The 16194-nt window shown below is 38.1% G+C and overlaps 1 protein-coding gene across 1 annotated transcript; it reads right to left on the bottom strand.

Moving 5' to 3' along the window:
* Positions 1–11157: 11157 nt before the first annotated feature.
* Positions 11158–16191, bottom strand: mRpS7 (mitochondrial ribosomal protein S7). Its single transcript, XM_022811821.2, has 4 exons — positions 15915–16191; positions 14466–14740; positions 11893–12101; positions 11158–11320 (listed from the first exon to the last, which is right to left on the bottom strand). The coding sequence occupies exons 1-4, from the start codon at positions 16087–16089 to the stop codon at positions 11311–11313; spliced, it is 669 nt and encodes a 222-aa protein (XP_022667556.1). The 5' UTR covers positions 16090–16191; the 3' UTR covers positions 11158–11310.
* Between the last annotated feature and the right edge of the window lie 3 nt (positions 16192–16194).

Below are 16194 nucleotides of genomic sequence, written 5' to 3'. Positions count from 1 at the left end.
TAAGATTAGTGGTGCATGTTCGCAGTCTGTTTACGCTGCGGGACGCAGAGTTATTACAGAGGACCCTATAATTTTTATCTTCATTACGCCAGTCTTTATTAGAAAAGTCAATAAAAAGTTCAACAGAGGAATTCTTAAAGTCACTGTTACCAATAGTTGAACTACCAATCAATAGACAATAGTCAATAGGTTAAAAATCTAACTGTTGGGACGCTTGTTGTCAATAAACGTTGTTGAATATAAATGTCTTGTTAAAATAATCTTGGCTGCCGAAAGTTTGAGGTCGTACGATTTTCTAGGCCCACTCGAATTCCTTCAAAACAATTGTGCCAAATTCTTCGTATCAATATTAATAATATGAAAACTCTTTATTCAATAGGAAAGTTAATATTTTATAAGTTGTCAAACGATGTTGTCAAGATAATCTTCTCACTGTCTCCGAGACGAACTTTCCAGAACCTCTTCCAGAACAGAGGTCCTGAACCAGCATAGTTTAAGTATATACTTGTTCACTTCACGCCCAACAGTGTCGTAAATACGCTAAAAACTTCTCAACCTATCGAAACTAAACGAAATCATTGTTAATTATGATCGCACTCGAAAGCTGATCGAAGCTAAATATCAAGGTCTCGCGTCCGATATCTCCGTAAAGAAATTACGTACATTGGTATTACGATTCATTATCAATCTGGCGAAGTGTAAATAAATCAGCTGTTACATTCGTTTGTTAACAGATTTTATTCATCATGTTATTAGGCACAGATTCATATACAAGCGTTATGGAATATACGTGCACTAGAAGTTTTCGACAAAGCTTTTTTTTGCATTAGGTTCGAGAGTGCATCGAAAACTTTTTTTTGTAAGTTTTTAATTGCGTCACATGCCTCGTACACTTATTCATTCAGAAAGTTCTCTGCAGCAAGTCGCTTTTTAAGGTATAAACATTTTGAGTACACTAGACATATTTTACTATATTCTTCCAATAGTATAACTTAAACTATAAGAATAAAACTTAATTAGTAATTAAAAATTAAAAGTATCGATAGACAATAAGAAGATTTTAAATGAGCCACATTCAAAATAAAAACGTTTACGTACCTACCTCGTGAAATGGACACTGAACCGCGTTCTTAAAGGAGAAGCATACGTGCCTGAAGAAGCGACCTATCACAAATTTCCAGAAATACAAGCCTATTATGAAAAAGAAATAGGAGCCTATTAACTATATCAAAACATAGAAATGCTAATAATAATTTAACGATACTAGTCTGCCCGGTTTATCTCTCGACATTGAATTCGCTTCAGTAGAGATCTGGATGCTACGTCTAGAAGCTCATTTAAGTGAGTTCATTAATAAGCTTTTCTACTCCACCTCTCAACAACGAAGCTTTAGGCCAAATGCTTTGCTTGAATCATGATGTTTCCTTTGTCCATCGCTGTCATCCATACTTCTGCGCAAATACAACTGGTAGGTTACCTTTCTTTTAAATATGTTTCCCGTAATTTCCCCCTCATTTTAGCAAAAGAAGGAAAGCTTACCGTAACTAGTTTATCCTCGCTTGTAACCTCCTTCGGGGACGGGGTCGAGCATTTATAAGATCTTCGTTGAACTTTTTTTGCGTCAGATAGGCGCTTAGACTTGCATTTTCAGAAAAGTACGAAGGTTACCCACAGGGCGACATTTCATCGAGAAACATCAGCTTGACAGTTCTTCAACGCAGTTGGAAAGAAATGCAATAAATAATGAATTACTAGTAAAATCATTTGTGGATAAGTGCAATACATCTGTGATTTAGAGGCTGCTATGCAAAGCTGGTCAAAATATAGAAACAAAACCATAGTTATTGGGAATGTAGTTAACTCATTTTGCAGCGTATTGAGGTTCGTCAATAGACTTCTATTTTACGTATGAGGGAACATGAGGTTGTAATAAAAAGCCACGCCGTCCATACGGTATGAGCCAGCAGTGAGGGTTTCGTAGGTGATACAATGTCACGATAACGTCAACATCGAGGACGTACTACTTACTGATGATGGGTATAGATTGAACCAGTTTAAGTAGAATATGATTTTTTTTGGTGAACCTCATTTCATACGCTTCAGCACCTATTCTAACATTTGTTTTACATTGGAGTCATTGAGGTGGCTATATAGAGTGCTTTTAATAATGGGAAATTAACCACTCGGAACCAAAAAACAAGTTAAGACTTTCTCAAAAGCCATGTCGTTGAACGAATATAACCAGTTATACGTTTATTTGGGGGAAGATATGATGACAACACGTGATCCGAGTGGTCCACTGAAACAACACATAACCAGTTTGCGTTGCCTATAAAAAAAAATCATGCAGTTATCTCCACCTTTCGAGCGACGGCACTCAGTGGTTAACCATAAAATAGATGAAGCGTAAACGTATCCTCGAACGCCCGACCAAAATAGTACGGGAAATTCGAAATCTTAATAAAAGTTCGAATTCTGTCAGTATCGCTCCCATAATTGGTACACATCTCTAATTGGTACACACGCACCTGAAACTCATAAAAACATAGATGGCCATGATGAACCATTTATTTAGTCAGTGGAAGTGAAATTTTCTTTCTTTTTTTTTTAATACTGGCGTCTGATACACAATGAGTGCAAATGCGCATTGAAGCGTTTCACTGTGTTTTGCACAGTCAACGTCAACAAATGCCTTTAATGGGAAAAATAAATAAATCCAAAGGCTGTACGGCAGGAACAAAAGAAAATGTACGCTAAGCCTACGTTTCGGTCGCATTTTCGTGGTGACGGCGTTCAATGATATTAAATCGACGACGAATTGAATATTTGGCCAGAAGAATACAAAATTTAATTTCTATCAGTATTCTGTTGTTAATTGGTACACCTGTTAAGGTTGACGAATGTATATCGAAGACATCACGAAAATAGATCATAACAAACCGTTTAGTTAGTAAACAGCAATCGACCAGATTTTATAGATCGTTCGAGTGTAAATAGGTTCATACGCCGGTAGAGGAAACAAAAGGTGAAGCATTCTCGGCAAGATAATGGATTCGAGTTAGCCATATCAGTTGTGTTTAAATTTTCAGAGTACATTACCCTTGAACTGAATTGTGATAAAGACAGATGTAACAAGCTGGCGAAAATAGAAGTCTATCATTTTCTGTGCGTAAGTAACGATGAAGAAGTTTTATGCACCTAGGCCAAAGTCGAGTCGAAGAAACACTAACAAACGGCAACGTTTCATTTTCCTTCAATTGAAGAAGAATCAAGTAATTCTGTTCTGTTGTATAGTGAATTTACAACATTATGTAACTCATCCCCAGGATATGTCACAAAAGGATCAAATCAGTTGGCATCCATGAATGGCCTGGACAAAACGCATAGGCTATGGCACGCTTTTAACGCATCCCCACACCTTGAAACTGCTGCATCGCGCTATTCTCTGATAACAACTTAAATATTCTGTGCTTTATGCTATACAAAAACTCTCTTTTGACATATAGACACCACTGTTAGAGCTAAACGTAATGACGATCGATTCCTCCCGAGATGAATGACTATAACTATCGTCGAGTCCAGCAATTTAGCATGGCAATAACGTAATGACTGTACGAAACTGGCCAGACTCGAGCTCGATGATAATAGTTGGATGCCTAGTGATACATTATTTCACACTGACTACATCTACATTGAAGTCCCAATGTAGATGCTAACGTTGAGCATGCGACAGAAGTATGGCGTGGTACCTTGCTCGTCGAAGATCGAATGTTGTCACACATCTGATCGGACCTATCCGAAGATATCAGGTATACAATTGTAACGACAGGATATCATGCCTGGTTCCACATCTTCAGCTTAATAGGTTCTCTGATAAGGCAGTACGACCTCAGGCTTCATCTACTCAGACACATCTAAATGAGACAAGGATTCCTCATCGGTTGACGTAGCTCTTCCAAATTTTTCCCTTGCGGCTCAGCGGATAAAACGTAACAACTTTATTGGTATCACTTTTCGACCTGACAAAAGCATTGGGACATAGAAGTGGTCTGGACGTTCAATGAACGCCTTCATAGAACAAGTTACACGCATGATCGTCCCTGGCACATGGTTCGTTTCGAAGCACAGCTAGATCCTACCAAAACTTGTTACCGACCAAATTAAACGCATACTACACAAGCAATGAATCTAGAAGGATCAAATATACTATATAGATTCTTTGTTTCTAGTACGATTTCGTGTGTAATTTTCCATGTTTTTTTTTTTGAACTCTAAACTGAAGAATACAAAAAGGTAGCTTACTTAAATTGGAAATACAAATAATAATAGTAGAAAAAAGAGTAATATTAACTAATATTTCTGTTAGATAATTCCGCATTTTTGCTGTTGTTTTTTCTGCTATTCTGTAATTATACCAACAGCAACTCGAATATGAATACAAGGTTTATTAAAGAAAGCCAAGCCAAGCCAAGCCAAGCCAAGTGTTTCAATGTAATACCTTACACTACTCACAAAAATAAAAATTCATAGAAAATAGAGTTACTATTATCGAAAAACATATCTGGCCTACTGTCTCTCGGAAGCTCCTCGCGTACTGCCTGGCCAATTTTCGGAAGTGACGAATCAATGAGTTGAAGCATTCAAATTTATTAGAGTTCTGTTTTTCTTTCTTTTAGTCACCCTCCTCTCGTTTCTTCTCAACTTAAAAGATATCTGCTTCCGTTACAAGCACTACGACCGAAGCAAGGCAATAACCGCCCTGGGCCTCAAGTTGGGCCCAACGCTGCACTCTGTTCACAAGCTCGTATAACAGTTGATAAGTTCTGCCCACAGCTTTTCAATTTACTTAAAGCAATTTCCCAAAACGCCCCGACTGTACTAGCTGCATTACGCGCCTAGCCGCTTTCAACATATAATAGATTTCGCTCAATACCAATGGGTTCCGCTCAGGAACTCGAATTTCTCCTAATACTACTTGTTCGGGGCCGTTTGTCGCTATAATGGCCCCATACATCTTTATTTCGGTAGAACAGATTACCTTGCATATCAAAGTAAAGCTGGTCCCTATTGTCACTTTGGGTGCAGCCGGGTAAAAACAAAAGTTTGTTCACTTTTTTTTGGTTTGAAGGTTTGATAAATTTCTCGGGACTCTTTCACGGGTTCCCGCGCTTTCGATTGGCGAACCGACCACATGAAGTAACTTGGTTCTTATAATTGTATTCTGAGAAGGCTTCTATTGTTCTATTTTTGAGGCTGAATTATTCTATATTTTTTGAGAAATTATTCTATTGTTAATTTAACAACTTTACTCACATTAAACTAACTATAAAATTACTTTTCGCAATCACAGGATCTTATGAGAGTTCGTTATACAAAGTTCATAGACATAACGATTCTCAGGGAATTTGATGGACTAAGTAGTGGACGGTAGCGCTAAGCCTTTAACGTTTAGTCTTTTTGTATGGTGCAGTATTTTGTACGTGAAGCTGATACTTGGTTCTTTCAGTTGCTGAAGACGACTTCTGGTTCTGCACTTGTACAGAACGGATGGATAAATAGAGGAAAACTCTATGTAAGATAACATGGTCTTCTTAATGAACACATATATACCACGCATTTTGTGGTTTCGTTTACAGGTAGAAGTGTTGGAGATATTATGTGTCGTGCATAATGAAGTTGACGTTTGCATATAGGTACAAAAACATAATGCATTTAATCCACAGTGTGTGCATAGCTGGATTGTATAGAAATAATCGCGACATACGATATTGGTTCAATTCGATCTTCGAAACATATATGTGATAAAGCGATATCTATGATAAATGAAGACTTATATAATCTTAGAAATCAGTTGTTAAATTTATTTACATTTTGTCTATTTATATCACCTTCTTAATGTATAACGGGATGTATGCGTAAAAGACATCACAGTGATATGTTGTCACATAGAAATCTGTTAGGTGTCAGCGATTCCTACCTGACAGCTATCGACCATTTTTAAAGTTGAGACGCGTAAACACTGGCGTCAGAGATACAAAATAGGTACCGCCAGCGTCTTGTTGATGCCGAACGAAATTGTTCGGTGACAGTGGGTATACATCTTGAATTTTCTAATATGAAGAAATATTAATTTCCGCTTACCTACAAAAGCATACACTTCGAAGAAGCTACCTTCTTTGTGCTAGTTATATATATGCTTAGACGACACCAGGTAATGATGTTAACCTGTCGACCCAGTTGAACATTTAGTAGATAGCGAAAATTTTGTTAGAATTCATTTTTCTCTATGCTGTGATATCGTGCTGAACTACAAACATGTAATTACGCCAGCTTGTCTGCCATAATACATTACATTTGTCGAATGTTTCAACTGCTGAGCTGAGGTTGTCATGCACTGAGGGTTCGAGGTAGTTAAAGTAGACAAAACAGAAATTTTGAAAATAGCGCACACGGAATTAAGTATTAAATTAAGTAAATTACTTTTATAAGTAGAGAAACTCTCGCAAACGGGTCGTTTTCGTTGAATGTCCTGACGTTACGTAACACCTCTCGACAGCTCGATACACATTTCGAGGACTCGATGAGAATATATATGAAAAACTTTCTTCGACTTGTAATGGCAAGAAGAAACAAAATATCAGACACAAATACTTCATGAATGTTATTTTACCAGCATGTATATTTAAAGGCTCCCTCATTTTTGTGAACCTAAATTTGTGAACCGCCTAAATTTTTGTGAACCAGGTTTTATCTACCCGGACAGGTAAGTATATGATTCTAATGGGGGTGCATTTGATTGACAGAGGACCGATATAACTTTAAGTAAGTAAGTTTCACAATAATAAGCAGCATGTTTTCTTAATTAAAAAAATGGGTAGCCTTTATTTATGCAGCAATAAATCTGATCTTCAAACCATTAGTATTAATAGATTTAATAATTAGATAAAAGATGTATTCCAACAAATAGATGAACGCACGATGGCTATTCAGCGGCTCTTGACTTGAAAAACGTTGATCTTGATCTAGCATTTGTTGTCCTTTAGGTGTTGAAGCGATAGCTTACTCTTCTAAGTGCGGTTCAATTCTAAAATGTAATCCTTCACGTGCAAACTGGCTGTAATAAAAGTTAAACAACTTTTTGTCCCTAGTTTGCCCTTGACCTAGAATGCCTCATACCTTACGACTCTAAAGTAATTTGGATACTATTGAAAAACCATAAGATGCATGCGCTCGATCTCGTTCCCACGTGGTCTCCGTCTGCGTAAACTATGTTGTTAACATTTATTCTTTCAATTTCAAACTACACCTCTAACAATCTTAACGCAAATTTGGCCTAAGTCGCACTAAGGACATCTAAAAAATTGAATATAATGGTAAGACAAAGCAACGCCAAGAGACGAGGTATCAGGGTTTCGTAATTGCATAATGCGCGTTATGCATATGTCCTAAATCATGCATAAGCAGTGCATACAATAGAGAATAATATAATTTAATAAAAACACGAGTTTCTCCATAGCTCCACTGCCTGCCGATATTTACGACACAATTTAAGCTATTCTAGTAACTTTTTTGGCGCCAGTTATTCATAAAGTAGTAGTCAGCTACGTTCGGTTGTGTATGTTTATCTTGATGGAGTATTCTTGTTGGTTTTGTTGGGTAAACCCCCAATTCGTACAAATCGTACGAACGAGACCCGATAGTTGATATACCACTTCGACGCCACTTTGGAGCTAATCTAACACGTACAGCTTTCATTTCTGGAAGATATATATTACTTATTCTTAAGAGATGAGATCCGTCACCTACGCATTAATACCTCCAGCGCTTTGCTTTACCCACTCCGGATTCAGTTAACGACTGAGTATGGAACCGTCACCGGTTCCGTAAAATTCCGCCATTTTCAATAAGCACATTGACATTACGTTAAGCGGCAGTTGCCCATTTAAGTTAAGATAATGCAGGGAGCTATTACTGCCCTTGATATTGACACAATGCAATCGTCCGAGTATCTCATTCAATGACTCCGTGGATAACTCACGTATACTAAACGTTGCCGGGTGTACAAGCTGTACATTGATGATGCAAGGTATTAGAAGCAGAAATATGTGATACGTTGATCGTTGTTACCGGCCTTTACTTCTTTAGAAAACTTTTCACGCAATTTAAATCTTATATCAATAATAATAATCTTCACTTGCCGACGGCATTGGTCGCTAAATGTCGAAACGTATCATTTCTAGTGGAACTCGAACGGTTGTAGCCGGTCACTGCTAATAATCCGCCTCTGATGTTGGGAGGTTTGGTAAAATCGCGATGTCCGCTCCCTCACACAGGAGTTACTATAAAGCTAGAAGAACCATACCTGATTTTACGGGCGAACGATTCTAAAGTATCATTAAGAAGTTCGACATCGAGCACATTTATCAGTACGATTTGCATGTGAAAACCAACAATGCATACCTTCACGACCTTCTTCATGAAACAGCGGCCGTTTCCTCGCTTTTTTTAGATAACATTAACGTTAACGTTTATTGCTGCCCAAATGACACCAGTAGTCTCCTGATAGGAGGAAAGAACGCTGGGGTTATCCAGGAGCATTGCTATCCCGCGTCTTTTTATCACTCTGTTCATAGGCGATCAATCTTTCAACAGACCTCAAAGGCAGCTATCAAAAAATATCTGTGATTGTGTCGTTGTAGCCGCTTATGACGTACTGACGTGTCTGCCTGCATCGATCATGCGTCTCACAGGCCACTGTAATCTGAAGCGTTGCAAACATGTACTTTGATTTATCTAATATTATGCGTCGCAACATTAACTGTCGGCTAGACCAAGTCAATTAAAACCTTCATGACGTTACTAACGCCAAGTAGCTATGTGCTTATTGGAGTAACAGTTTCCCGAAGCAATTGGAAACAATTACTGAAAGCCTACTGTTCATAGACAAGCTACTGAAACAGAGCATGGATTGTTGCTGAAGGATTCGATTTTCCAACTCTCTTGTCGAACGCTTCGGTAACTAGGAAAAAAAGATTCTCGAGCTGAAGTCAAACTCTGAGACGGTGACTCAGACAATGGTAAATTGCATTAGATTCTGTTAATCTACAGGGTACAAACTGATGGCCATTGTTATGTGTTGCGGTTTCAAGCGACTGGTAGTTGGTTAATTGTAGGGATAATAGACCGCCAAAAACAAAATAAAGTCCCGCCAAACAAACGCATAGAAGTTCGTTAAGTAAAAGCAACCTAATCACTGTAATATGTGTGTGTCCAATAATCTCCTGTTAAATTTGGATTAAGAGGTGTACGAGCTTGGCCGGTTACACAACAAGCAACACGTCGCACAAAGGGTCGCGCGAAGGGTTTTAAGCATTATCAGATACTGTAACCTTCTATTTCAGGAAACGAGGCACGGAAATGTTCTTTTCGGCTTGAGAAATGACACGCAAATCAGAAATTTGACAAAATGGCTTACGAGTAGAAAGCTCTTTATCGGGTTTCTTTTCAGCATACGCTTTTCTCAGCGCAATGCTTTGGTGAAACTTCGCGAGTCCAAGTTCACCGTTAGTTACATTTGTACAGTTAAAGTATTGTTAGGTAGAAAAAGTTCACCCAAGCTAATTGGTTCATTAGTTCATTTTCTAGCCCTACTTAAGTCTTTCCGAAAAAAAAACTATCTTAACCAACCCGTCAACCTCTAAAATCACAGCCGTCATTCCTCGGTAGCGCCACAGATTATTTAGACCTGTATCGTATTTGTGATTTTCGAAGTCTGTTTCTTGCCAATATCACCGCCTAGAGATTCTTTGCTTCTGACGCGGTGGCGGTCAATTCAAATTTTTCGACATAAATTCAAAGTAATTCGTGCGGTTACGTTTTCAAGACCTCCCTCAACTGGTTTACGAATTTTACAACTCTGACGATCCTGGTTGGGCCCTATGAGCAACACACAGACCCTTCCTGGTCAAATGGAAATCAATTAATTATTACAGTTCATAGCTAGTTAAACTTGAAGAAAAACAGATTCACGCTTTTGGTGCACCTGTGTGCTAGAGAGTGAGAGGGGGAGAGAGGGTAAGTGCAGGTCGAAGCACAACCTTGTTTTTGGTGAATGGGCTTCGAGGACAGAACTTACTAAAATAAATTGAGCAAGTTCAATTCTTCATGGACGGTATCGCAAGATGGAGCGAGAGTACTCGCTGAGGCATACCCAGTATTCTCGGTTTGTTTTTTACGCGGCAAAGATCACCTGAGCCTCTGTTTCATTGGTTGTGGCTGGATCGCGCACGCATAAAGTGCTAACCTTCAGTAACTTTCAATGAACAACTATCTCCAGTCCGTAACGCCGTTTCTCTTTTGTTTCCTCGTTAACGTCGACTGTACTGTTAAAGAACGACTCGCTTTTTGGCTGTTTCGCGTTTATTTGTTGTTTCTCTCCTCATACAGAGTAAATATTCCGAAGAGGTGGTAGCTGATTCGTGCGACGGATTACTTCGTATCAATACTGTGAAGACGCTAGAGCCTAACGCTACGCACTACGATCTTTTTTCCGTTCCCATCCCCTTCAAGAACCACCTCCCTTCGTGAACGCATCGAATCCTATAACTTCCTGTATAGATCCCTTGCTGCGCATTAACAAGTGCGTTCCTTACTTGCATGACTTCGACAAAAAAGATAAAGGTAAATACACGCTATACATACATAAGTAGAATGAACGCTTGACGATAGTTTGTATGTACCTGTATGTTTATTGCAGTTCCACTCGGTTTTACTATTGTTGCTACTACTAGAAGTTGACAAGATTATCATATGTAGCAGTGAGGTTAAAATCCCATAGTAGGCGTTTCCACTTAATTCTCTAGCGTGTGAGCCTGGATTTCTTGCTGCCGGATACGGTGCAGTGCGTTTTGACAATTAAAAACATGGTGTTTATCACTTGTGGAAATGCAAAGGCAGAAAAGCCAATAATAATTTTCGTTCATTTGGTAAATAAATCTTAAGGCACATTTAAACGGGATGAATGCCAATACTTGATTTCTGTGTCAAAGCACAAAGAAAGCGATATATATATATATATATATATATATAACTAAAGCTAATAAACTGAGTACACATTGAATAGATGGCATTTTAATCAAAAGTTATTACTACACAGAGTACATATAATAACTAATATACGTTTATTTGCATTATTTTCAAAATACTACAGCATATATCTATAAGCAAAGGCCACCATGCAACATCTATTTTACATAAGCCAACGGTAATTCATCGACGGATAGCGTGCGTCCCTTAAATATAATTAACTTTTTACGACCACCTGGAAACCGAAAGAAATGTACATTTTTGAGACCTAGGGTTGATTTCTAGTTGCTGTAATATTAATTCGTAACAGATTGGATACGTTCAGGCGTTACTGTATACCATTCTGAACAAATGCGCATTCTGCAAAGATGGCGATAGTGAAACTCCAGATTGAAGGCTCTCGCTTTAGAGTCAGCCGTCTCTGCATTGCGTATCACCCTGATCGTTCATACTAAAAGCTAGATACAAATTAAGTTTATAAGAGCCTTGGCATTAGCCGCCCGTCAAAGTTGATTTAATAGGCGTTACTGAATTAAAATGATGATTACTTATATTAAAATGTGGGTGAAGTTCTGGCAGTGATTGTTTGTGCTGGGGGTTGCAATTTATAACTTGTTAAAAAACATTATTTCCTCACACATTTAGTGTCAGGGATATGACAGGATCACAGTCAGGCATTTGTGAATCGTAAGGGGTAATGTGTAGCAGTAATGTGTACACGAAACAAATTATAATATTTATGCATGTGATAGCATCACTGGGAAAACTGGAACGGTTGAGGTAATCGTATTAACACGACTAACATACCTGTAATGGGCGAAGGCCTTGTTTGCTTCGGCAAGTTTGTGCATCTCTTGCTTTTTGTGAATAACTCGGCCGACATTCTGTGAGGCGTCGACCAATTCCTTGGCAAGCTGATCCGAAAAGCGGACGTGTCTCTCCTTATCCGCTGCTGTTTCGATAATCCAACGAATTGCCAGTAATCGCGCACGACTATCTTTCACAGGTACGGGCACCTGTAAATGAAGCCGAATAATGAAAATTACACGAAACCGTCGGAAGAAGCTCTTCATTTTTCTTTTTTACATCGGAGTATGATTTGTATAACTACATTTAGGGGAACTAGTTATTTACAGGTCCCAAGTGAGACAAAAATGTGTACACACTGAATACTTGTTTTCGTTACCAGTCTGTGAACTCCTTTGAACATCTATTAACACTAACAGATTAGCTAGCAAGGTCCTTAATGGCTCACCATGCTACCTGATTTGTATAATTACTGCACCGCTAAAAATAAAAACGGCTAAAAGATGTTGCTTGCTAAGCATAAGCTGTTGGCTTGCCCACCTATAAGTTTAGTCGTCCGAGCCACTTTGCCTAAAAAGTAGAAGCTTTACAAGTAATTTTTTTACTCTCTTTTCTTATCTCTTACAATTTACCTGTTTATTTGTCGAGTTTCAATTCTTATGAGCCCCAAAAGATCATTACTATTATTGTATCTTCGATTTATAATTTTATATTACTTAATCTTCCGTTTGCTACCTTTAAGATACTTTTTAATATTTTTCAATCGATCTCGCTGTTCTTTTTTTTTTTCAGTTTTTAATCGGTACGAAGATTCCTTCATTTTCAGCCAAAGGAAGCTATTCTGGGTACATATAAGGGACGCATGGGTCTAAACATACGCATTATAATTAAGGAACACTTTGAGGAAACTGATCGTTCTGCCACAGCATATATGACTTTTTCGAGTGCTTGGCAAGTAGGCTATCATATTAGGCCTTCTAGCTCGAAACCTTCTTATATCATCCGCATCATAACATTAACTTCTTAGGATTAGCGCAATAGACCCTTAGGAAACATGTAATATTGCTTTTGTTTACAATACCTTTAGTACCTTGTCGCGTGCATCAATGCATCTTTAAAAATAAGTACTATATCTACGAACAGTATGGGAACTTGCTGTACAAAACTCAACTTGCTCAAATTTAGGACGGCTGCGGCGCTTCGAAAGTCAATATTTTTTAGCGAACTTAATTTGTCCTTTTCTTTTATTTCAAAATGTCTTGCATTTCATAATAATTGACAATTGCATACCTAAAGTAAGATTTTGCTATTTATGTGAAGTTTGTGCAACTTGGAGATCACGACAGAGTAAATACTTAGCCCTGCGTCGTGTCTATCAATTGTGTAAACGCCTATATATATATATATATATATATATATATATATATATATATATAGGGTTGTCAAGAAAGCATTGAATGGTTTTAACCCAGAATTGAAGCTAATATTTGTTATATTTTAAAATAATGTCATCATGATAATAATATCAGTGTAGAACTTTTATGGTTTCCAAGCGAAATCTTATAATAAGTGATTCTTGCATCCATTAACAGAGATCAAAGTAGACAATAGTTTGATAGTGCGAAATCCAGACTACACGGCGGCGGCTTTTTTTCATCGATGTTTTCTCGGTGTTCGTTGAATAGCTAAGGATAGATCTAGTCTGATATTATCGTGGTAGATGATGACGTCTGTTTGACGCCTTCGCAGTGGATTTTTTCCAATGGCCTGTTAGTTAATAACAGCACAACATTACCTTCGTTGGTGTCAGTCTAAACTTTACCACAGACTGTGAAGCACATTATTATTTATATGCACATTTTTATGCAATTCACTTTTTACCCCTGCAACTAACCGCTTCAAAAGTGGCCCCTTTCCGTTTTTGGAAAATTTCTTGGATGAAAATATAATAGAATGATTTTTTTGCGTCAATTCAAGTGGCACCCAAACATAAGATTTTTTGGCCAGCTTTCTTTAAACAGTTTAAAAGCGTTTGGTGCAGGATATTTGGTTCCTAGGCAATACTAGTCACGGTTACTGATGCGTCAATTTTCACAATCATTTTATTAACTTTTTCTGTATTTGGTCAATTACTGTGAGAAGCATCCTTCACTTTGGAATTTGTAGAGTGAAAGCGGCAGAATCATTTTCAGGCCGTTTCAATAACGCATCTTGACTACTAACAGCATAACTCTTTTTTGTATGAGTCTGGTCAGCACTTATGTCTTTGATTATAATATATAGCGAAATTTTGCTTTATTTTAGCGTGTCCAATACTGCCAAACCTCAGTTTTCAAATGACACTAACTTTGATCCGAGACTTACACCATTTCAGCTATACGACTTTAAGGCCTTTAAATATGAAAATGGTCAATACTTTTTTGAAAACCTTTTATATATATATATATATATATATATATAGAGAGAGAGAGAGAGAGAGAGAGAAAGGACAATATATAACGATTAATTTCGGCCCTATGTAGTGAAACAAAGTCTTTGCTTCAGCAGAGCAGCAACAATAAAATAAATCCTACCTGATATGTTATTCCACCACGCTTGATTCGGGTCATTTCAAGGGCAGGTTTTGCATTTTCGATGGCTGTCGCGAGGACAGCCAATGGGTGCTCAAACTGTGGAGGTCTTATGAACTTAATAGTAAACAGTGCCTTGCGAACCAAGTCCGTTGCCAGTCGTTTGTCGCCTTTCCGCATAAGAAAATTCGTGAACTTCTCCAGAACTGGGTCATAAAATACTGAGTTAGAGACCTCGGACCGAACGGCTTTCACCGGACGGAACGCTGCTTCTTGGCCTGGAAGCCCAAGAAACAAAATTGAAATATCAAAAATGAACGATCATCGAAAAAAACTATGAGCATAGAGCCATGATTTACTGTCACCCAATGTTGAGTCATCGTTGCGTTGTCGTGTATACCCGACAAAGCTTTCGTTATACGATTCAGTTATTCTATAAGTCACTATACAGTTTTGTGCGAATTTAACTTGCATTCACGCACACATATACGACCAGAAACGAAAAAAAAACATGAGCAATACGGGCAACAATTCTCTCGAACTACTGTCACTATAGTAAAATAAGAACGAATTAGCATTTGATTTGTCTAGCTGATCAATAACGCTAGGGGTATATCAGCTAAAAAAAAAAAAACATAACTCCATTAAATTATCTTTATACTATTCAATTTCAATTAATTCGGTTTTATTATCAATTCCCATGCATCTATTTTTAACCTAAAACCCTTGTATATTTGTATACCTATCCCCATTTGCTAAGCAGCACGGTTTTATGAACAGCGCACTCTGTATAGTGCTTCATTCTAATTCTTGACAAACCGATTGCGTCTTTGGTTTCTTATCTCACTTGATACACTAATAGCGGCAATCGTGATCAATTGAAGAAATCGTGAGTTATAGTATTTTACAATGCGGCTGACGCTTAGCAGTCCAAGGCTGCTCTTCATAAGTTTCGCCGGGGAACTGAAATGAGGCTAGTTATATTTTAGCCCCCGTTCAGATGACCCCATTGTAATACTTGAGAATCCAAATTCGAAGTTGTTCAATAAAAAAGCAGTAGAAGCTGAGACTAAGCCACAAATTAGAAACCTTCTTTTTCATAGCCTGTCGGAAACAATTAAATAGACCAGTGGTGGTAGGTTTTTTATTAGCTATGAATATGTCTATTATAGAATCACTTTCGCACAAAAACTGCTTTCTCGAAAAAGAAATAAGATAACACACAGATTGATTAGCATTGCTTCCCTGAGGAAAATAATGACAAATGTTCTGTTAATTACGGGTGGCTCGCATATCTCGTTGAGCATATCTCGACCACCGAAATTGCCCTTAAAAATATCAAAAAACATTATTGCCCAGCAACTATTGTCTGTCTTGTGTTGTAGGACTTGTCTGATACAAGAAACATCACCCAAAATATGATCTCGCACGCTTTTCATCGCCAGGACATACCTTCGGTAGTCTTTCGATACTCTTCGATTTCGGTTCGATCAGCAGTTAGTGGATCGATGTATCTCGGGCTGTATCTGCTACCGCGCACGAATTGTCCGCAGGCTATGGCCGAGTGTGGCATTGCAAAATGACCTGCACGAAGCCCACAAGTGATCGCCGAACGCGCCATCGCCATGAAATGCTACGTTATTCGGAGCTTTTCGTCGTTCTACAGAACCGACCACCGGTCTTCTCTACGCAGTGTTTACATTGCCCGTGGAAAACTGTGTTGTGATGATGC

This window comes from Varroa destructor, unplaced genomic scaffold, assembly GCF_002443255.2.
Source record: "Varroa destructor unplaced genomic scaffold, Vdes_3.0 BEIS01000006.1, whole genome shotgun sequence".
Taxonomy (NCBI): Eukaryota; Metazoa; Arthropoda; class Arachnida; order Mesostigmata; family Varroidae; genus Varroa; species Varroa destructor.
Note: the sequence above shows the minus strand (reverse complement) of the source record. Positions and strands in the feature narration are given on the sequence as shown.